The sequence below is a fragment of the Bombus pyrosoma genome, linkage group LG12 (assembly GCF_014825855.1).
Source record: "Bombus pyrosoma isolate SC7728 linkage group LG12, ASM1482585v1, whole genome shotgun sequence".
NCBI classification, from domain to species: Eukaryota; Metazoa; Arthropoda; class Insecta; order Hymenoptera; family Apidae; genus Bombus; species Bombus pyrosoma.
In genome coordinates, this window is record NC_057781.1 from 8,899,156 (window position 1) to 8,921,349 (window position 22,194).

Consider the following 22,194-nt stretch of genomic DNA (forward strand, 5'->3'; position numbering starts at 1 on the left):
TATAAATTTTAAAATATAAATTTATTCTAAGGAATGAGAATGTATGTTAAAGAGTATATGAAATCATTTTTAACGTTACGTTTCATGGTATTTTAATGGTAGAAGAATAGCTTATTAACTGTCACTAATAATGTTACAAAATCATTCGCATTAATCCTAAGGTACGGTCTTAAACACAAATGTGATAAAGAGGGATTCTATAGAGGGCGATGTCATTTTAATTTTAATACCATCAGTGACGCGTACTTTTGGAAATTTTATATGGTGCCGTTATGTGAGGAAATTAAAATACTGCGAGGGAATACTAGTAAAGGAATTAAAATACATAAATATAATAACATCCTCCACCACTAAAAGTTTGTTGTGGGACCTGTACGCTATTGTCGAGACCTATTTATATGCACGTGTATGACCGTAGTTATAGTCATAACTTTCGAATTAGTGGATTTCTTGCCCCTTATACTTCCTGATTCTACATGTCGTAAACTACAATTTTGGTAAAAAAGTTAACAATTTTGGGTCCCCTAAAATAACATTGATTGATATTTGTATAGTAAATATTCTTTATTATTGTGAAAATATAACCTAACTAAAATTAAAATTAATATACTCATATCATATTAAGGTTAACCACGAGATAAGAACATTCCCCTATAAAGTATAATTGTTTATTTAATATTTCTAAATATATTTTTACGTAAATATTTGAATTTTCATCTGTAATAAGATGAAAAAGGGACCTAAAGAAGTGAACACAAAGAGTGATAAGTGGTATGAAGAATATCCTAAAGAAGAGGAACCATGTAAACATTCAAAATCTGAAATAGAAATATCGAATTTAAAAAATGAAGCAAAAAGATATTTAGATGCAGAAACTTCTGTTTACCAATTAAAAGAATCAAAATATACTGATTCAGAAACAGCATGGTTAAGAACAGCATTAACACAGGGTACAACCTCAGATAAAGTAGCAGCTGCTATTGTATTAGTGCAAGACAATCCAAAATACAATTTAACTCGACTTACAAAGCTTATAAACCAAGTACGAGTTGCAAAACATAATCAATGCAATATGATGATAAAATCTTTAAAAGATCTGTTTTTATCAGATCTACTTCATCCTAAATTTAAATTACTGAAATTCGAGGAACAAAATTTAGATGAACTTGACAAATTTAGTTCTGGAGATGCACTTATTAAATCAGGTTTATCAAGAAAAAAACTAATGGCTCATTGGTATTTTGAAGATCAATTACATGAACAGTATGAACATTTTGTAATGTCTTTAGCTACTATTGCATCTGATACCGTGGATGCAAATCGTGAAATAGCAATATCAACGATGAAAGATTTATTAATAGGAAATGTTGAACAAGAACACAAGTTATTAGAATTGATTGTTAATAAAATAGGAGATCCAAGTAGTAAAATAGGATCTAAAGTTATATTTTGTCTAAATAAGTTATTATATGAACATCCCAACATGAAACTTGTTGTATTACGAGAAGTTCAAAAATTATTATTTAGAAAAAATGTAGCACAACGTGCTCAATACTATGCAATATGCTTATTGACACAATTTCTTCTAACTAAGAAGGATGAAAAGCTTGCTTCTACACTTATTGAAGTGTATTTTGCCTTTTTTAAAGCTTGTTTAAAAAAGGGAGAGCCAGATTCTAGAATGATGGGAGCAATTTTAGCTGGTGTAAATAGAGCATATCCATTTGCAAACATGGATTCAGATATGTTGAATGATTATATAGACTCTGTATACAAAGTTGTACATATTGGATCTTTTAATGTTTCTTTAAATGCACTTAACTTATTATACCAGGTAAGTATGTAAATTATGATATATTAATTATAAGAGGTCCAACATTTTTATTTCTTTTTTTGTTCCTGTAGATTACAGGTAAAGATGAAGCCCAATCAAACAGATTTTATTCAACCTTTTATCGGAAATTATTAGATCCACAAATTGGAGTGGCAAATAAACGTGCACTGTTTCTTAATCTATTATTCAGAGTTCTCAAAAATGATCGTAACAAACAACGTTCATATGCCTTTGTCAAAAGAACTTTACAAATCATATTATATTTTCCTGCAAATATGGCATGTGCTACTTTATATGTAATATCCCAAATTTTACAGACACATAGGGAATTAAAAACTTTATTATTAAAACCTCGAGATTTTATCGAAATTGAAAATGAAGATCTTGAATCTAAAGATTGTTCATTAAGTCCAGAAAATAAAAATATCTCTTATCCTTCTAATGATAGATCCAAATTAGAAGATTACATTTTATTAACGAATGTTATATCTGAACACAATATTGATAAGGAAATTAAATCTGAAAATAAAACAGGAAATAACATAAAAACTGATTTCAATTCACATAAGGAATATGACCCCTTTTGTCGCAATCCTCTTTATGCTGGAACAACTAAAGGTTTAAATACAGAGTTCATAACATTATCTAAGCATTATCATCCAAGTGTTGCATTATTTGCAAATACTATTCTTGAAGGTACTTCACAGTACAATTATTTTCACATGTATTACTTGCATATAAAATCAATTTAACATATTAAAATTGTAACATATAATTTTTATAATTATAGGGAAACCAATCGATTACACAGGAGACCCGTTAGGAGATTTATCCTTAATGCGTTTTCTAGATCGTTATGTTTTTAAAAATCCAAAAAAGTTAGAAGATAAAAAAGTGCAGAGAAAGAATGACCCTTTAGCACAACGTGCAGGGTATACACCTAAAGGTATTAGATGTGTTCCAATTGATAGTATGTCATATCTCAATGAAAGAGAAGAACGCATTCCAGTTGATGAATTATATTTATACCGATATTTAAAAAAGAAAAAAGAATTTAAACACGAACTTAAAGTTGAAGACGATGATATAGAGAGTGTTAATAGCGAAGAATTTGACAACATGTTAAACAGATTAACAGATAATAAAGACTTTGGAGATTTAGATATCGCAGCTGATATTCAAACTGGAAGAAAAAAGAAAGGTATGTATCTATTTTTTGTAATTTACTTTTAATCTAGAAATTATTTTCAAGATATTTCATATTATATGAAAACTAAAAATAAACATTTATTATATTTGTAGATATTGAGGAAGAAGATGAATATTTTGATGATAATAAAAGTGAAGATAGTAATAATTCTCATGATATACATGAGTTAGAAGAAAATATAGATGAAGATAATACTGATGATGAATTACAGAATTTAAGTGATATTGACTTAGATGACGATGACGCTAGTGATTTAGAGTTTGACGAAGATATTGATGAAGCTTTGGATGATAATATTCAATCAAATATAAAAAAGCAAAATAAAAATTCAAAAGGAATTGATAGCAACATATTTGTATCAGCGGAAAAATTTGCAGAAATGTTAGAAGAACATAGTAAACAGAAAGGTAAAACTGGTGGTACAAATGTATTTAATACTTCGGATGGTGCAAGTTCGAAACAAATAGAATGGGAGATTAAACGACATCAGAAACTCAGAAATTCTTTAAATAGAAATAAACGGAAAAGTTCCAAAATTTTTAAAAGCAATGTAAAAAGGGTTAAACATTAATTATAAAATAAATATATTTTAAAAGCTTTTATATAGCATGCATTTCTTTCCTTGTTCGCTGTCACCAGAAAAATTGTGTGTTATACGTTAACAATCTTTCAGTAGTAACAAACGTATTAAAGATTTAAGGCATTTATAAATTACAAAAAATGAATTTTTTAATTGATACGTTATACAAATTAAGGAACTACACATATACCTATATACTAAAACATCTTTTTACTTTACTCTCATAATTACTAGACACAAAAACATTAATCTACGTTACATTGTTGATACTGAATGTTATAAAAAAGATAATTTAAATCGTTAATAGACAGTTAACATATTTTCAATTTGATGCATTATGTAAAAGATTAATTTACAAAAACAGTAAAAAGATTTATTTTTTTTTGACAGAAATATTCGATACTTCCACTATAATAACACTATTATCTTATGTAAAAGTGTTTTTATCATCAAAAAGGTTTTTACAAATTAAAAGATTATTTTCATTCATATTTCTGTACTTACTGTACACTGTCACGTTGTATTTGAATAAAAATAATCAAGCTTTCAACTTCTTTAGCAACAACCGCAATTATCGTATAATCATGTTCATCTATTTAAAAGTTAATTGCAAATTAAGCAATCAGAGGAAAAATTACATAAAAAAACACGTTGCATTCGAAATACATACTGTTCTAATTTACATTGGACATACTAAACTTTACATTTAAATTAGCAATGAAAAATAAACTTTTTATTGATCCTTATACAAAAATGTAACAGTTGCAAAAGAAGTTGCGAGTATAGACTTTATGGAAGTATATTTCCTGTTTTTAACTTTAAGAGTAATTATATTTTGACTAACAATAACATAATAAGGATGGCCTATCTCTTAATTTTTAAGTTATCAATAATCGTAAAAAAAAAACATTAAAATTTATAGTATGACTGTGCAATGATCAATAAATTTTCATATTTTTCATTTTGTACACGCTATTTTTTATATACGACATATTCTAAAGCGTGCTGTGTATGTATATCGGAAGGCTGAACGCTACTCTGCATCAGCTTTTACTGAACTTTCTTCATCATGAGCAGGGCTATGCCATGTCAATCGTTCTTCATAAAACTTTATCACAATTTGCGGACATTTCTCATTGGCAATTCGAGCAGGAACTAAATCTGCATCATCTGTTCCTTTCCATTTCATTAAAAACATCAGTTCTCCACTTGAATCTGTTGCACCAATAATTCGTTCAGGTTCCAAATTTCTGTCAAAACCTATGTGCAATTAAAATGAAGTAATTAAAAACATGTTATATGTATATTATTTTATTATTATACATTGTTTAAAGAGCTAAAAATAAATTTTACCTTCAGGTTTCTTATCTTCAGTCATTTTTTTCTTAGTATGAGTAAGTACAGGACCACCTGATGAACTTTTTCGTTTCTTTTGTTCTTTATCTTCATGCCGCTTACCAGTGGCAGCTGCTTCTTTCTTTTTGCGTTGTTCTTCAAATTGTGCAATTAGATCTGGACAATCAAGATTTTCTTCTGGTTCCCACGTATTTTCTTCATTGGAATATCCTTTCCATTTTAGAAAATATTCAACCTAACAATATGTAGTTAATAAACAGTAATCTTAACGAATATACAAGAAATATATATGTATAATATATATTCAAAATCACATACTTTTCCTTTAACCACTCTCCTATCTAAAACTTTTTCAACACTGAATTCCTCTCCTCCTGCGCTTTCTCCAGGGGATGATTCCTTCCCTTTGCTCATTCTGTTTTAATACTGCAAATATATTTTATACATAACAAAGGATGTTAAAATAAAAATTATAAACCAAATGATTAAAAAAAAGTATTGACATTGAATATAGTCGTAGTCAAAATAATTCGTTGTATATAAATAATAAATTCATACAAAAAATAACTTTGGAAAAATTATTTCACTATAAAATAACAATACATTCAACAATTTTGTACGAAAAAGGTTCAAAGATGCTAAGAGAAACGACCATGATGCAAAATGGCGGTACGACAGCCGGGAAGCAATCAAAGACTTTTCTTGTGAACTTACGCTAAAAGCAAATTGCTAATGAATAATATAAACTAATATTAATATTAATTATGATTAAATCTGTAACTGCCTGGCCACTATTTTTAGTTATGATACTTACTTAGAGGATAGGTACAAATTGAGCAAAGACGCAACTACGAATGATGCGGCGGGCTTTCTGGCGCTTTAGCGTCTTATTACCGCGTTGCCGCGAAAACTGACAGTGTGACCAACATATCATTCGCAAATGATTTTACAAATTTATTGTTCACAGAAGTAAAAAAATATTTTATGTCATTGACATTTCTTTATAAATATCTATTAATTTAAAACACAAAACATCATAATTATTACAAAAATGGCATTAAAATATGATACATTTTTATTATAAACAAAGGTTTTTGTTGGAGTGTTAAACATTAAACTTATTATACATTAAACTTTTCTTAAAGAATATCATCTGTTTGGTAATTTTTATATAAAAGTTGTTAATAAAACAAAATATGAAACTTTTTGATTTGCAATACAATAAATATTTTGTTTAATATTGAAAATATTGAAGTTTGCTGATGTACTGGAATCATTTCTAAAATTAATTTTTCTAACAAATAATTTAGTCAAATAATTAATATTTTAAATCTAAAACGTTAAAGTATTTAACGTTATATAAAGTTTGTACTGTGCATGGTATTAAAGATTATTTTTGTAGATGGCACTATTATGTAAAATTTTAATATTGATCTTCCACTCTTTATAAAAGTTATGGATTAAACGGCGTTGAAAGTTTGGAGTTTGGAGTTGGCATTGTTGGCATTGTTGGCAAGGACTTTCAAGGTATTGTTAAAATAGAATTTGTAAGGTAATAGTATGTGATAAAACCATGTAGTTTATTGATATTAAATAATTAATATTAAAATTTAATTATATTTTATAATTAATTCGCAGAATAATACTCAAAATGGCTGCTCGATCAGTTATTACATATTTACGTCCAAAAACTGTTGTATCTCAAATTCATAGATGTGCTTCACTCTCTGCATTTGAAATACAACATAAAACTCCAACTATTAAAAAGGTAATGCCCATACCAAAAGCTCACTATGGAGGACGACACACAGTTACTGTTTTGCCTGGTGCTGGAATTGGTCCAGAGTTGATGACCTATGTAAAAGAGGTACAACAAAATTTTTATATACTTTTAGTAAAAAATGACCTTTTAGGTATATGTCATTATTTCTATACTCTTTAAATTATTACATTAAATGTCTTGTTAAATTTTTAGACAATATGTTAAAGCAGAAAGTCTTATATAATCTTTTTATGTATTTTTTATAGGTTTTCAGTTATGCAGGTGTACCAGTAGATTTTGAAGATGTAGATATTGATCCAAATGCAGATGACAATGTTGATTTACATTATGCTATTACATCAATTCGTAGAAATGGTGTAGCACTAAAAGGAAACATTGAAACTCGTAGTACAGAAGCTGGTGTACTTTCCCGAAATGTTGCTCTTCGAAATGAGTTAGATCTTTATGTAAATGTCTTACATTGTGTATCATATCCTGGGGTAAATTCACGGCATAAAAATATTGATATTGTTATTGTGAGACAAAATACAGAGGGGGAATATGCTATGTTAGAGCATGAAAGTGTACAGGGTGTTGTGGAAAGTATGAAGGTTATTACAACTACTAATTCTGAACGTGTTGCAAGATATGCATTTGAATACGCTAAGCGAAATGGAAGAAAAAAAGTTACCACAGTTCATAAAGCAAATATAATGAAACTTTCTGATGGGTTGTTTTTAGAAACATCAAAAAGAGTTGCAAAAGATTATCCAGATATTATTCATAATGATATGATTATTGATAATACTTGTATGCAATTGGTCTCCAATCCACATCAGTTTGATATAGTGTTAACGACCAATTTATATGGGGCAATTGTATCAAATGTAGTATGTGGTTTATTAGGTGGTGCTGGATTATTATCAGGTAAAAATTATGGTGACCATTATACAGTGTTTGAACCAGGTACTCGTAATACTGGTACAGGCATTGCTGGGAAAAATATTGCTAATCCTATTGCAATGTTAAATGCTGCTGTTGATATGTTACGTCATCTTGGACATAAGCACCATGCTACGTTAATTCAAAATGCTATCAATAGAACTATTAACCAAGGTATACATACTCGTGATCTTGGCGGACAAGCTAGCAGTAGAGAAGTTGTTGATGCTATAATGAAATATATTAAAACAGCATCTGATTAAGACTGATACAGTATATCTTGCTAAACCTAATATGAGAGAGAGAGTTAAAAAGTAAGTAGTATCTGTATTAAAAAAATGAAGTACTCAGTATTTGAAGTTAGTTTTTATCTCATTAGTATTTATTTGAAAATAGAATCTAAGTACTACTTTTTTACATAATTCCAATGTTTATTGAGACATTTATCATATCACGATACCAGTTCTTCTATTGCATCGATGAAGAATTGTCGTCCAACTTGCGACAACCATTTTCACGTCGCACTTCGACCTTTTTCATATCACTTGGAACGTCTTTTTTTATTATCCTGAAGACATCAAAGTCATAAGGGGAAAGGTCTTGGTCTGGACTGTATGGAAGTTGCTATACGTTTCACATGAATTTTTTTAGTATATTCTTCATGGATCGTGCCGAGTGTGAATGTCCGATCCGACGAACGCGATATGTTTCACGATTGATAACAAATGAAAGGCAATCGTTATGTCGAAAATATCAATATAATCTTAGAACACAAGTATTGAGAAATGTTGTCACTTTGCTGCCAAGTTTCCTCGAGATATTTTTAATACACAAAAAGTTATAGACGAATGCAACTTACTTTTTGACTCACCCTCGTAATAATGTAGAACCATATATATTTAATTTTGCTTTTTAGGAAGAATATTCATTGTGTTTGGTATAATGTTAAAATATCATTGCAGTTGACAGCAGTAAATATATTCTCTACTTAAAAGGAATTCTATACAATTGTGTAAATCGCACAAAATTATAACAATTTTTAAGTAAAATGACAAATTTGATACCTGTATTATAGTAATATTTCATGTAATATAAAGACAGTGTAATATATTGAATTATTAATATTCAAAATTTATAAAATATATGCTATAATACTAATATCAATAGAAATTAAATATTGTAATTATTTTTATAAGACGTGTTTGAGATGTAAATTTTTTTTATTTACATCTGAAAATATTTCAGATGTAAATAAAAATATTTTCTTGCAATTATGTAGTATTTATACATGTCTTTAATAATTTTATGCTAATGATAATTCACTGAACAAATGATTTAGAGTACAATATATCCGAGGACTTAATTTAGTTTATTTCATTTACAAAATGTTTAGATACTGAAAAATATTTAGTATTAACAATATTGTATTATAGAATATATAAAAATTATTAAAATCTTGACCAGTGAAAATCCTGATATAATAATTCAATTTTGTAGAAGTTGTAATGCTAATTCCTCATCTACTTTTAAATCTGTATTGTCTATTTCATGACATGTTCTTTGTTTCTTCTTTTTCTTTTTGTATTCATCTTGTGTTATGAGTTTTCTTTTAGATGATCTGTAAATGATAAAAAAATATGTGTACCAAAGATAAAATTAATATTAGAAATAAAACATATATTTTTGTAGACATAATGAATTTAATACAAGTTGTTAAAATGCGAACCTATGTATGCTGCTTTCTCCTTCACTTTCCTGTGTTTCTGGAACATTCATAGTTTCTTCATAATTTTCTTGCTGCTTGCCATAAATTTTATCTGGATCTGGTAACCAAGATAAATCTATATCACTGTCTGCTTCCTCACTAGCATAGTCGTTTATAGTATTCTCAATTTCATCTCGATCATCTTCATCATTTTTATCATTTATTTTCTTCTTACTAGCTTTTAGTTTCCTTTTTTCTTCTCTATGTTTTTCTTTTATTTTTTCCCTAAAGCGTTGCTTATCAAATTTATCTTCTTCGTGTAATATCCGTTTAGCTATTTCTATGTTAATTCCAGAACCTTCTTCATTTTCATATTGTCTAGCTAATTCGGAAACTTTATCTTTAGAGGGATTTAGTAATTCCTGTAAAGTGAAATATGTTATGATTGCACATTTGAGAGATTTATATTTATAATTAATGGAAAAAGCAAGAAAAAATGAATCAAACCTCTCCCCTATCATCAAAAGTAATCTTTTTATTTGGTACTATTTTTTTTCGAAGAATTTTTTTAGCTATTGCGGCTTTTGTAACGGCTTTCTTTTTGTTTACATTTTCGTCCTGTTTATTATTGATTTCAATTGGTATATCATCAAGGTTTATATTTTTTCGTTTCACAGTTAATATATCATCGTCATCGCTATCATCTGTATAAGAAAATAAATATATTCGCATAAAAAAAAATACATAATTTGATAAATTTTAACATTTATTTTTATACCAAGTGCAAAGTTATTTGGACTCATTGTCTGAGATCTAATTTCTTCTTCTTCTTTATTTTCTTTATAGTCACTTATTTGCACATCTACATTGCAGTTTAATTTATCATCAGCAGTGAATTGTTTCATGTTTTCACTATTTTTATCAGATGGTTGTCGTTTTTGTTCCATTCTTTGAAGGAATCGAATTCTTGGAGGTATGGCTAAACCTAAAGATCTAAAATAAAAAAATTAATTGCAAAATAATAAATCAATAGTTGCTTATGTCATTAAAATTATTATTACGTGTATTTATATATATATATACTATACCTTGCAAATAAATCGGTATTTAATGCACGAACATTAAAGATTTCTTTATCTTTCATTAAGAAGACTGATTTTATATATGATACAAATGCTCTTTGAGCACTTTCTTTTAACAAAACATCTCTTGCTAATAGTGCTTCTATTTTACGTTGTGGAGATTGCAATTTATTTGGGTTAACTCTAAATATATATTATTTGAATATATAAACATTATAAGTTGTTTAATTATTTATTTAAGAAAGACTTTTAACTCACTGTATCATGGATATTGGAATTTTGCGTTCTTTAAGTTTTTCAATCATTTTTTCTTCAGATGGTAATAAAACCAATAAGCATTCACCATTTCGTTGAAATCTAGCTGTCCTACCAGCACGATGTATATAAGCATTTACATCTTCAGGACAGTCCATTTGTACAACCCAATCCACAGCAGGGAAATCTAAAATTTATCTAGATTATGAATAGCGATATTCAGGCTAATTCAGAATCACGTGAAGAATCATTCGTTTTCCTTACCTAACCCACGAGCAGCAATATCAGTTGCAAACAAAACTGCAGATTGTTTTTTACAAAAAGTTTCATAAATTTCCATTCTTCTAAGTTGATGTAAGGTACCATAAAGTGCTAACAAACTTATACCGGGTCTTAATCGACAAAGTACTTCAAATATATATTTTACCTGAAAGATAATAGATACCATAACATTATTCTTCATATTTAGTTGAAATAAATTATAACAAATATTGCTATACCTGTTTACAACTGGAGAAAAAAACAATAATTTTTTGTTTTAAATGATTTCGTATGAATGACCATAGCATTGAAACTTTGTCTTCTAAAGCGCAAACAACATAACTTTGTTCAAGTGCTTCAGGTGTGGTATGTGTAGCATGTTCATGAACAGACACATACATAGGATCTTTCAAACTTAATCTGGCCAAGTCTCTTACGGACCTGTTAAAAAATTAAATAAACATAATCTAATAAGTATAAAGAATGATTATACTTTACTTCTTTCTTAATATGCATACTTTGTTTGTGTTGCAGAAAATAAAAGAGTTTGCCGTTTTGGAGGTAGATTCTCAATAATAGAATTCATGGTTTGCTCAAAACCCATATCTAAACATCTATCAGCTTCATCTAATATCAATACCTACAATTGTGATAGATAAAAGATATAGATAAATAAAAATACATTGTTATTATTTAATTATTATTTATCTGTTTAATGATGATTAAGCTAATTAATATTTTCACGTCAAATGATCCACTTATATTCCTGTATCTATTTACCTGCATATTTATACAATCAAATAATGGATTTTCATCCATATGTTGTAACAAACGACCAGGAGTACATATAACAATATTGCATTGATCCATACGTCTTTTTTCAAATTTTAGATCTTTTCCACCAATGATAAGACCAGCAGAAATATCATGATGTCGACCAACTTTTCTTAGTGTTTCATATATTTGATAAGCAAGTTCTCTGGTTGGTGTAATAACAAGTGCACCAAGTCCATCTAATCTCGTCCATTGTTTGCAATATAATATCTCTAAGACCTTAAACAATTTAAGACCTTTATTATAAATTTTTGTTACAAATTTCTTCATTAAAGTATTACATAAATTTAATAAAATCTCTTACTGGAATAAGAAATGCCAAGGTTTTCCCACTGCCAGTTTTTGCTGCTCCTAATATGTCATTTCCACGCAATGCTAATCCAATACTTTGTCTTTGAATATCTGTCATTTCAATATAATTATTTTCTATCAGACCCTTTAAAGTTTTCGGTGAGAGTGGAAGATCTGTAAATTTTGTTATTTTCGTTTCATCGATCTGCAAACATATAAATCTTATAAAATCTTATAAATTTTACAGACTTTAAAGAAGAAATTAGGACTTACAGTATCATATTTAGATTGTAGATTAGTAATTATTTTTGTTTCGGGAAATGGTTTTTTCTTCGTATTGTAAATTCTCACTTTCTTCGGCATTGTATATTAGATTTATCTGAGGAACGTTGTATATAACCTATTTATGAGGTTATGTGAACAACTGATGCATATAATTATAACGCCACTGTACAATTAGGCGCTAACTGCAACAGCGCTATCTGACTTACTATAGCGAAGTACATTAATATTTGTATTTAAACTGTATGCAACGAATACATTATATGTATTTATAATCTTCTTTAAAAGCGAGAAAGTATACGAAATATAAAATAAATAAAAATAATTATTTGAATTATTCATTTTCTTAGTAAAGTATATGTATGTATATATATCTGCTTTCAAGCTTTTAACAGGTAGTACATGCCGATAGAATTAATTAAATGTTTAAGATAGTAATTAGCCTTATATTATAATATAAAAGTTGTAATATCCTATAAGTATATATGTGGTATTGATTGCTACACAAATAATTTAAACGACTTTATTTATAGATTAATTAATCTTTAGCAGTGCGATAAACTGACAGAAATATCATAATTTAAAATAATTATTTCCCAAAATATTCTTAGCTTATATTATTGATTAATACGTTATATTAATTAGCACATTAGATTCGATCAGTGACTAATAGGATTATTTTTGAAAGATTAAAAATAGATGAATCAATATATCAATGAACAAATATACTTGTACATCACGTAAAAAAGAACTATCTTTTACTCGTTCAAATTCGTTGCGATTAATACTCTTTAACGTGATAAATATTGATTTCCATTCGGACCGAATAGAGAACTCTTACAAAGTAACTTAAGTCGGGAAGTAGTTAATCAAAAGTATCGAGGAAGTAATTAATTGAAAGTTTCATAGTTAAACGATGATCACATTCGTTGGCGGAACAATTTCTTTTTTTTTTTCTCGTACGAACTTTTATAAGTATATGTAATGTAACAGTACGACATTCAAGATAGATTTTCGCTTGTATTCTCATAAGAAAAATCTCGATGATGAAAAGATTCCTGCCCTGGGTAGATCATAATGCACCACATTTTCGATGTGCCACGTGTTATCTGAATCAGTGTCAATAGAAGAAACGCGGGATTGTAATTAAAATACACATGTGTGGAATGCATGTGGATCGTTGCATCGGCGTTTACGTGAAAGAGAAGCGGGGAGATAGAATATTAGAAAGGAGGGATCGAAGTAGAAGAAGAGGAAACGCGTGGGGAAGGGCGACTGCATTGTGACAACGATTACATTCAGATAAATTTCTCGGGCTTTCTCGTCTTCACATCCGACCTATCGGTTCGTTAGTGGCTTTATCGATAGTGCGCGTTCTTTTTACGGTGATTGGTATCAGAAAAAGTTCCCTGTGAAAAACATGATTTGACGAAGAAAGGGTAGCATGCGGCGGGACCACGTGAAACAGCAATGGAGAACACTGCGACTGCCTCGCAATATCCACTCCGTTTGTTGGGCATTTTGTCTTCTCGTAGCATTAGGACTGTATCCGGTGCTAGCCGATATTATCTTGCAAGACATGGGTAAATGTGCTACAATTCTTTTTAAGTCACAATTTGACCAACTTAACAATCAGTTTGACTTTGTGTCCTGACGAATAAGTATACTATTTAGAACAGTAAAACGACAGGCCAAAATGAATACGCTATTTCGAAGTAGATTTTATGATCGTATGTCTGCATTTCCTAATTTGTAATAATATCAATATCAAACAAACCTGAATGAGCATGTATATCTAAAAAGAAATAATTCTTTAAAATATAAGATTCCAGTTATATAGGTTAAATGATCACCGTGTGATATGTACAATTACACGAGTTGAAATAATCATTCTGTGAACTATGTAATAGCAAGTCCATTTGCTAGTGAATGTCTTTTTAAGTGATCTCTATTACATTAATTGAGCCACTGTTCGTAGCATGCAAAACTGTGTGTTCCACTCTGGAAAAGAGGACTTGTTAATGAAACTGGTTTAAACGCGATGAGTTACGTCTTTCGAGATCAGGGGTTATTGGGTTTCTAGGGGTTATTGTGTTGTTCATCGTGCCGTCATCGTACGATTATGCTTATTTAATCGCATCTTTCCCTTTCCTTGTAAAATCACAAGTTTCGGCTAAAACAGGTTCATTGCTAGTTAAGAAATTACATATGCTATACATATGCTATCGCTATATCTATCTATGAAATGTATCTACGTGAAATTTTATTGTCATGCAAGTATGTTTTCGACGATATCCTGATCGTTGAAAACTTTAACATTGAAGAAAGTGTACGTAAATTTTATTTATAGAAACATTTTCAAAATATCTTTTTTATGAAAACATGTCTAGAATTATGTATGCAAGAACTTTGTTAAATAAGAAATTCTAGAAAAATCATACTTTTGACGTTATTTAGGAATATATTGGTAATCACAATCACAATTTCAGAAAAGAATATCGTAGACTTGATGGATGGTACGGGAATACACCAAGAGCCCGTTGGAGTGATCGTAACCGAAAATCGTTGCCACAAAAATGATACAATAGCATATGACATTACGGAAAGCGCGCTACTGACGATCAATACGAACACTTTGTTTCCGACTGGTATACCGCGTGATTTTTCCATTTTAGTCGTCGCGAAGCCAAAAATCGGTTAGTACTCTCTTTAATTGATTTACATTTATCCTGATTGTACTTTTACGGATCATAGATTATAATCACATTGATAAGATAATAACCGATACAATTTAACGATCACAAAATTAGGATCCTCGACTGCCACGTTGTTTGCTATCTACAGCGACAGTGGTGAGGAACAGTTGGTACTATCATTGGGCAATGATGTCACTCTTTACTACAGTACAACTCCGGATGATGAGGATAAACCAATTTCGTTTGGTATTGATATATCCGATGGAAAATGGCACCGTCTAGGAATCAGCATCAAAGGCGATACTGTCACACTAATTCTCGATTGTACTCAACAAATTTCCAAAGAATTAAGTAGAAATCTTGACGAAACGATTAGCGTCAGTGGCATCATAATTATCGGCCAACAGATCGTCGATGGTAACATGTATATGGTCAGTGAAAAATATTCAAATTAATCGTGCTTGATTACAACATACAAGTTTAATTCTACACGAAATCTAAGACGGAATTCAGTTTAATGGTTTGTTCGTTTATTTCGAATCATTTATAGGGTGGTCTGGAAATGTTGAAGATTGCACCGATACCAGACGCAGCTTACGAAATTTGTACGATTTTCGCGCCAAATTGTAGAAGTCAATCGAGACAAAGTACTCATTCGAATATGCGGAATTATGATCCTGTCGTGCGTACAACCTCGTCTACTTATTACGAGGGTACAAATATTGGCGACAGTCAGACAGTCCCAAGTTCTAGTTATCCGGTTAAACCCTTCTCAACTGCTGGATCGTATTATGAAACGAATTACGACAATCTGCACCCGCCTCGAAGTTATGGCAGAACAGCTGAGAGATCTGGACCAAATGTTTCGTATAATGAGCAGGATGAAAATCTTGTAAAAGGAACGGAGGATGATTATGAGAACGGGAGTGAAGACGGGAACGAGGATGCCGAAGACAGCGACAACTACAAGTTAGCTTATAGGCCAGTGAATGTAACATATGCAGCGAGACCAACTGTGGAGACGTTCCTTCACAATCAAAGTGCCGTGAGTTAACCGTTACAATAATAGACGATAAAACGTGTTTTTCATTTGCTTAAAAGCAAATTGACATATTGAATATTAACATATTGAATTTGAGAAAAATATTGAGTAAAGAAATATAAATAATGTCTTTTTATTTATTAAATAAATGTTTATGTAGGTTTTCAACAACATCGATTCAGTCGAAGTAGATCAAACGACAACGCCAGAAATTTCTAAAACTTCCGACAGTTTATCTAGAGAAGTTCAAGGAGGCTTGAAATATTCTGAATCGTTGGAAGGATCGTATTACAATCCAGCTTATTATAGTAGTAGGGGTTCGCCTGGGCCACGGGGATTTCCGGGGCCTCCAGGGGTGCCCGGGCCACCTGGTAAAAAAGGAGAACCAGGGAGAGATGGGTTAGCAGGTTTGCAAGGCACGGCTGGCCCACCGGGAAACGTGTTCATAATTCCAGCACTTAACCAGCAAGGAAACGAGAAAGGACCGGATACTCAAGCGGAAGCTCTGAGACAAATGCTTTCACAGCATATGTTGGCTATGAGAGGTGCCGAAGGTCCTATGGGTCTTACAGGTATTGCTGGACCCGAAGGACCACCTGGACCTCAAGGTCAGAAGGGAGAACCTGGAGAAGTTGGCGAACCTGGACCTCGTGGCGAAAGAGGTCAGTTTTATAAATTCTTTTCTGTATACAGTCCTGAAGTTCCATCAATTTGTCAAGTTGGATATTTAAATGTTATAACAGGATAATTTGGGCAAAACAAACATTGGAATATTTAATAAATTCATACAGGTATTCCTGGAAATACTGGCAGGGAGGGTAGACGAGGTCGACCTGGGAGAGACGGAGAAAGAGGTTTAAGTGGACCACCAGGAATGAAAGGAGAACAGGGCGTGCCTGGACTGCCTGGATTACCAGGAGATAAAGGCGAACGAGGATTTGTAGGTGCCACAGGTGAACAAGGTTTACCAGGTCACGAAGGAATGCAGGGTGATGATGGTCCTCCAGGTTTACCAGGCTTACCGGGTGAAATGGTGAATAACGAAAATATTATACAATAATATATTCATTGTATACATATAGAAACGGAAGATCGTACTTTTGAAATTACTTTAGGGGCCTAGAGGATTCATAGGCCCACGAGGTTTCCCTGGATTACCAGGGAATCCAGGTATTCCTGGAAGTGAAGGTCCACCAGGAGCAAAAGGCAATACTGGTCCACCGGGCCCTCCAGGTGTGCCAGGTTCTCCGGGTCCACTTGGTCCTGTAGGACCACCCGGACCTCAAGGTCTTTTGGGTCCAACTGGTTTAGTGGTAAATTACTTAGATACAACTTTTTAAAAAGTATTTGCTTTTTATTAAATCTTCTAGTTAGTTATTTAACAATTTTATCAGGGTCCACAAGGGAAGCCTGGAATTCCTGGTCTGTCGGGGGCAGATGGATCTCCTGGTCATCCGGGAAATCCAGGCGTTCCTGGAATGAAAGGTGAACAAGGGCCTCAAGGACCGCAAGGTCCAATAGGCTTCCCGGGAGTTCGTGGCATGAAAGGCGACGAAGGCAAACGTGGATCGCCTGGTGAACGCGGAGAAAAGGGAGAGAGAGGTCCAGAAGGGGAGAAAGGTGACATTGGCGCGAAGGGAGAACCTGGATTATCAGGTCCACAAGGAATTCCTGGATTGGAAGGTTTAGAAGGACCAAAAGGTTTCGAAGGGCCACGTGGTGAAACCGGTTTAGTTGGACTACCTGGTGAAAAAGGTAAAACTGGTCCTCCGGGTTTTGTTGGATATCCTGGAAATGTTGGTGAAAAAGGTGATAAAGGTCAGCCAGGAAGAGAAGGCCCTAGTGGAGATAAAGGAGAAAGGGTAATAAGAGCCTATCAAGTAAAATTTAATACAATGTGATTTATCATTTCGTTATTTTAGGGTAACAATGGCGCGTCAGGAGAACGTGGTGAACCAGGACCTAGGGTACGTGAGGAAATACATAATAGTATTAGCGATGATATTGTCACATAAAAAAATTAATAGAATATCTTTTACAAAGGGATTTAGGGGAGCTCGTGGAAGAAGAGGTGCCGAAGGATTACCAGGACCGAAAGGTGATACTGGACAGCCAGGCCCTCCGGGATTACAAGGAGAATCTGGTACGCCAGGAGTCGAGGGACCTCGTGGATTTGTGGGATCTCCTGGGCAAGCTGGTCTCAATGGCAAAGATGGAATCCCTGGACCTTCTGGAGAACGTGGACCAGTGGGTGATTCTGGGCCGCCAGGTCCACCAGGTGCGCCGGGTGTTATCGGACCGCAAGGTCCAGCTGGTGAACCTGGACAACCAGGAGAACCTGGAAGTCCAGGAAATCCAGGAGCTCCCGGAGAATCAGGTTCCCCAGGAGAGCAAGGCAAAGAAGGACCACAAGGGCCACCTGGTTTACAAGGAAAAGAAGGTTCACCAGGTCCTGGTGGTCTACCAGGATTTCCTGGTGAACGGGGCGCAAATGGTTTACCGGTTTGTATTTGTCTGTCTTTCTAATAATATAATAACTAAAGTTTCCAGGATAACGTGTTTTCATTAATTGAACCCTTCTCTATAAAACAGGGAATGCCAGGTGCAAAAGGAGAGATAGGACCACCTGGGCTTCAAGGTCCATCAGGCGATAAAGGTGCTCAAGGAGAATCTGGGAAAGATGGTGAATCTGGACCTCAAGGAAAGCAAGGACCTAAAGGACCACCTGGTCCAGTCGGATTGAAAGGCGACAGGGTAATAATAACATACAAGTATATAAATAAATTACTAAAATGATAAAAAAGCGATACCGAAATTATGAATCATATTAAATAATACATATTCTTATCAGGGTGAGCCTGGACCAGTCGGTCCTACCGGGCGAGATGGTTTACCAGGGCAACGTGGTTTGCCAGGAGCTCCTGGTCCTGTTGGAGTGCCAGGAGAAGATGGAGACAAAGGAGATATTGGACCACCTGGTGAAAAAGGGTTTAAAGGATCTCAAGCGGAAACAGTAAGCGTAATGTAATTGTAATCATATGACAGCATAATAGTAAAATGTAAATTATGATTTACTTTTCACAGGGACCTCCAGGAGCACCCGGCGCACAAGGACTTCGAGGTGAACCTGGTGCTATCGGCTTACCAGGAGAAAAGGGACCACCTGGAGAAATTGGGAGGCGAGGACCAAAAGGCGAAGATGGTCCCGTTGGTGCATCAGGTCCTCCTGGTCCAGTAGGGCCACAAGGATTGCCTGGCCCATCAGGATTAAAAGGAGAAGTGGGGGATACTGGCATAGTTGGTCCTGTAGGGCCGGCAGGAAATCCAGGTGAACAAGGTCCAAGGGGCCCTAAAGGGTCTGAAGGTTTACAAGGTCCTCCTGGAGTAGAAGGTCGTCAAGGAGCAAAAGGGGAATCTGGAGCGGTGGGACTTCCAGGTTTAATAGGTCCAGAAGGAAAACAAGTAAGGAATGATACTATAATTATTTCAATGAAAATTTATGGAAACAAACTTTATGTTATTATAATTTAACAAAACGTGTATCGTAGGGAGAAAGAGGCCCTCCAGGACCAAAGGGAGAAGAAGGTAAGAGTGGACCTCCAGGACCGCCTGGAACTCGTGGTATAAATGGTCCGGAAGGACCAAAAGGTAATGCAGGACCACCTGGCTTCCCTGGACCTCCAGGAGAACCAGGTTTAGTCGGCCCAAAAGGGGAAGCTGGTAAGAATGGTGAAGATGGAAAACCAGGAGATCCTGGTGCACCAGGAGAGATTGGACCCCCGGGAAAGGAAGGATTACCTGGCCCTGCTGGAAAACAAGTATACATTATTTGTTTATACAGTTTTGACAATGATAAATCTTAAAGATTTGTTTTAAACAAATAACAGTATTGAATTAATAATGAAAATTAATTTATTATTTAGGGATCCGAAGGTCCAGCGGGAGTGCAAGGTAGTCCAGGTTTACCTGGTGAAAAAGGAGACATGGGGCCGCCTGGGGCGCAGGGACCTCCAGGTTCCACAGGATCTCAGGGTCTTCCAGGACCATCAGGTTTGCCAGGTGTAAGAGGATTGCCAGGACTTGCTGGAGAAAATGGTCCACCAGGGATGTCAGGAGCTGTTGGTGCTCCAGGAAAAGTTGGATCGGTTGGACCAAAAGGTCCAAAGGGTGACAGGGGTAAACGAGGAATCAAAGGGCATCGAGGTGAATTGGGACACGTTGGAGTCAAAGGAGAACAGGGTGAGAAGGGAGAACAAGGACCACGAGGTGCGCTAGGACTCGAAGGACCCAAGGGTAACCAAGGGCCACCAGGTTTATTGGGTTTCAAAGGAAACGATGGACCTCCAGGACTTCCAGGAATAGAAGGAGCAATAGGACCCAAAGGTAATGCTGGAAACGATGGACCAAAAGGCGAACTCGGGCCTCCGGGACCTCCAGGTCCTCCTGGACCACCTGCAGAGCAACCTATGATTCCTCCGGAATTGTTATTCACGAGAGAACAAATTCTTCGAAGGAAACGTGATATTTCGACAAATACGTAAGACCTTTTAGGCCTTGTATGTTTGATTTTTATATCTGTAAATGTACCACTTTGATGATGATACTATTATTTGCAGCGCGGAAGACGAGAAAGAGAAAGATTCAGAAACGTTGGACAAGGATGATCAAATTGAAGAGGAATTTGGCCCAAAATTCTTGGACATGTATAGTTCTATATACGCCATGAGACAAGAATTGGATCGAATACGCAAACCGATTGGGAGCAGAGAAAATCCTGTAAGGACTTGCAAGGATTTATTTTACGGCCATCCTCATTTTCATGATGGTCAGTAATTCTATTTGGTTCGTTCGGAGGTTACTGATTTTGTCAATTATTTGAAAACTTACGAAATAACGGTTACCAAAACAGGTTGGTACTGGATCGATCCAAATTTAGGGATGGCTGATGACTCTGTATATGTTTATTGCAATATGACGAATATGGGCGAAACTTGCGTATACCCTGATATTCACACGAGTCAAATGCCCAATATACCATGGAGGAAAGAAAATAATAAAACGGATTGGTACTCGAATTTGCGCGGAGGATTTAAAGTGAGTTTACATTCATCTAACGAAATACATGTCTATAAGAAACAAGAAATTCTGTATGACATATTGAAACGTATAATATAAAAATCTCTTATCCATCTTACGTTATGTTATAGATTACATACGAAGCTATTGGGGTAGTGCAATTAAATTTTCTGCGTTTATTGAGCCAAGAAGCTTATCAAAATTTCACTTATACCTGCATTAATAGCGTTGCTTGGTACAATGTTTTGAATTTTAATTATAATTCATCTTTACGACTGCTTGGTGCTAACGAGGATGAATTTTCATATACCGGTATCAAGCCACAAATCGTTACGGACAATTGTAAAATGCGTAAAAGCAAAGGAGATACAGTGTTCTTGGTTTACAGTAAAAAGCTTCAACAGTTACCATTGGTGGACTTTTACCCAGTCGATTATGGATTGCCGCATCAAGCGTTCGGTTTTACAGTCGGACCCATTTGTTTCAAGTAAATTAAATTATCAAATCTCTATTGGCAAGACTGAAGTATAATTGTAAATTATTCGATAATTATTTTCTATCATTTTTTCCTTGACACTGTAATCAGCAGATAATAATTTATTAATCATCTAAATTTCTCTTACTAAGACGTACAATAGTGAGGACTATTATATTTTTCCATGTACTTATATCAATTATCATTATCTTTTCGGATTTAAACGTTCGAAAGAATAAAAAAGTGCCATTCAGAACTTAAGTAGAATGTAAAAGGTGCAATACAATGTATTAACACTGTTATTTATATATATGTATATTATTAATATTGTAACCACTGCCATAAGTATGTGATCTACATTAATTCTGTGCGATATACGCCGAATTTTCACATGTTTATAAATAAAATGCAATAATACATAAAATTGCCTTCGCTTTATAACGTTATTCCCGCTTTGAAATATAATTTTAATTGATTCTAAATACGTACAAATCTCAGTTGAATTTAATCC

The 22,194-nt window shown here is 33.3% G+C and overlaps 5 protein-coding genes across 8 annotated transcripts; 3 read left to right on the forward strand and 2 right to left on the reverse strand.

Annotated features, from left to right (window-relative positions):
• The first annotated feature begins 194 nt into the window (after positions 1-194).
• LOC122573482 (CCAAT/enhancer-binding protein zeta) lies at positions 195-3,644 on the forward strand. The gene is made up of 4 exons (XM_043739887.1): positions 195-1,834; positions 1,906-2,530; positions 2,625-3,035; positions 3,137-3,644. The coding sequence occupies exons 1-4, from the start codon at positions 728-730 to the stop codon at positions 3,613-3,615; spliced, it is 2,622 nt and encodes an 873-aa protein (XP_043595822.1). The 5' UTR covers positions 195-727; the 3' UTR covers positions 3,616-3,644.
• Positions 3,645-3,751: 107 nt separating this feature from the next.
• Positions 3,752-5,895, reverse strand: LOC122573483 (chromobox protein homolog 1-like). 2 transcript variants are annotated; one of them, XM_043739888.1, is made up of 4 exons: positions 5,795-5,895; positions 5,299-5,406; positions 4,978-5,215; positions 3,752-4,884 (listed from the first exon to the last, which is right to left on the reverse strand). In XM_043739888.1, the coding sequence occupies exons 2-4, from the start codon at positions 5,392-5,394 to the stop codon at positions 4,658-4,660; spliced, it is 561 nt and encodes a 186-aa protein (XP_043595823.1). In that variant the 5' UTR covers positions 5,395-5,406; positions 5,795-5,895; the 3' UTR covers positions 3,752-4,657. The 2 variants fall into 2 exon arrangements, with proteins under 2 accessions (XP_043595823.1, XP_043595824.1); XM_043739889.1 differs by lacking the exon at positions 5,795-5,895 and adding an exon at positions 5,484-5,630.
• A 521-nt stretch (positions 5,896-6,416) lies between these two features.
• Positions 6,417-8,815, forward strand: LOC122573827 (isocitrate dehydrogenase [NAD] subunit gamma, mitochondrial). Of its 3 annotated transcripts, XR_006318826.1 has the most exons (4): positions 6,417-6,507; positions 6,619-6,847; positions 7,009-7,998; positions 8,148-8,815. XR_006318826.1 is itself a non-coding variant. In XM_043740722.1 (3 exons), exons 2-3 carry the CDS (start codon positions 6,632-6,634, stop codon positions 7,945-7,947), a joined length of 1,155 nt encoding a protein of 384 aa, XP_043596657.1. In that variant the 5' UTR covers positions 6,417-6,507; positions 6,619-6,631; the 3' UTR covers positions 7,948-8,815. The 3 variants fall into 3 exon arrangements, 2 of the variants coding, with proteins under 2 accessions (XP_043596657.1, XP_043596658.1); XM_043740722.1 differs by having other exon boundaries at positions 7,009-8,815; XM_043740723.1 differs by having other exon boundaries at positions 6,434-6,532; positions 7,009-8,815.
• Positions 8,816-8,866: 51 nt separating this feature from the next.
• LOC122573445 (probable ATP-dependent RNA helicase DDX10) lies at positions 8,867-12,568 on the reverse strand. The gene is made up of 12 exons (XM_043739808.1): positions 12,386-12,568; positions 12,126-12,317; positions 11,768-12,040; positions 11,506-11,627; positions 11,227-11,428; positions 10,991-11,153; positions 10,730-10,913; positions 10,478-10,654; positions 10,168-10,382; positions 9,897-10,093; positions 9,411-9,811; positions 8,867-9,302 (listed from the first exon to the last, which is right to left on the reverse strand). Exons 1-12 carry the CDS (start codon positions 12,473-12,475, stop codon positions 9,170-9,172), a joined length of 2,349 nt encoding a protein of 782 aa, XP_043595743.1. The 5' UTR covers positions 12,476-12,568; the 3' UTR covers positions 8,867-9,169.
• Positions 12,569-12,850: 282 nt separating this feature from the next.
• On the forward strand, positions 12,851-22,078 carry LOC122573444 (collagen alpha-1(I) chain-like). The gene is made up of 18 exons (XM_043739807.1): positions 12,851-13,977; positions 14,884-15,090; positions 15,205-15,521; positions 15,641-16,135; positions 16,293-16,794; positions 16,924-17,165; positions 17,248-17,445; positions 17,527-17,994; positions 18,055-18,099; positions 18,176-18,634; positions 18,725-18,886; positions 18,984-19,145; positions 19,217-19,594; positions 19,681-19,950; positions 20,056-20,669; positions 20,749-20,957; positions 21,042-21,226; positions 21,340-22,078. The coding sequence occupies exons 1-18, from the start codon at positions 13,839-13,841 to the stop codon at positions 21,697-21,699; spliced, it is 5,412 nt and encodes a 1,803-aa protein (XP_043595742.1). The 5' UTR covers positions 12,851-13,838; the 3' UTR covers positions 21,700-22,078.
• The last annotated feature ends 116 nt before the right edge of the window (positions 22,079-22,194 follow it).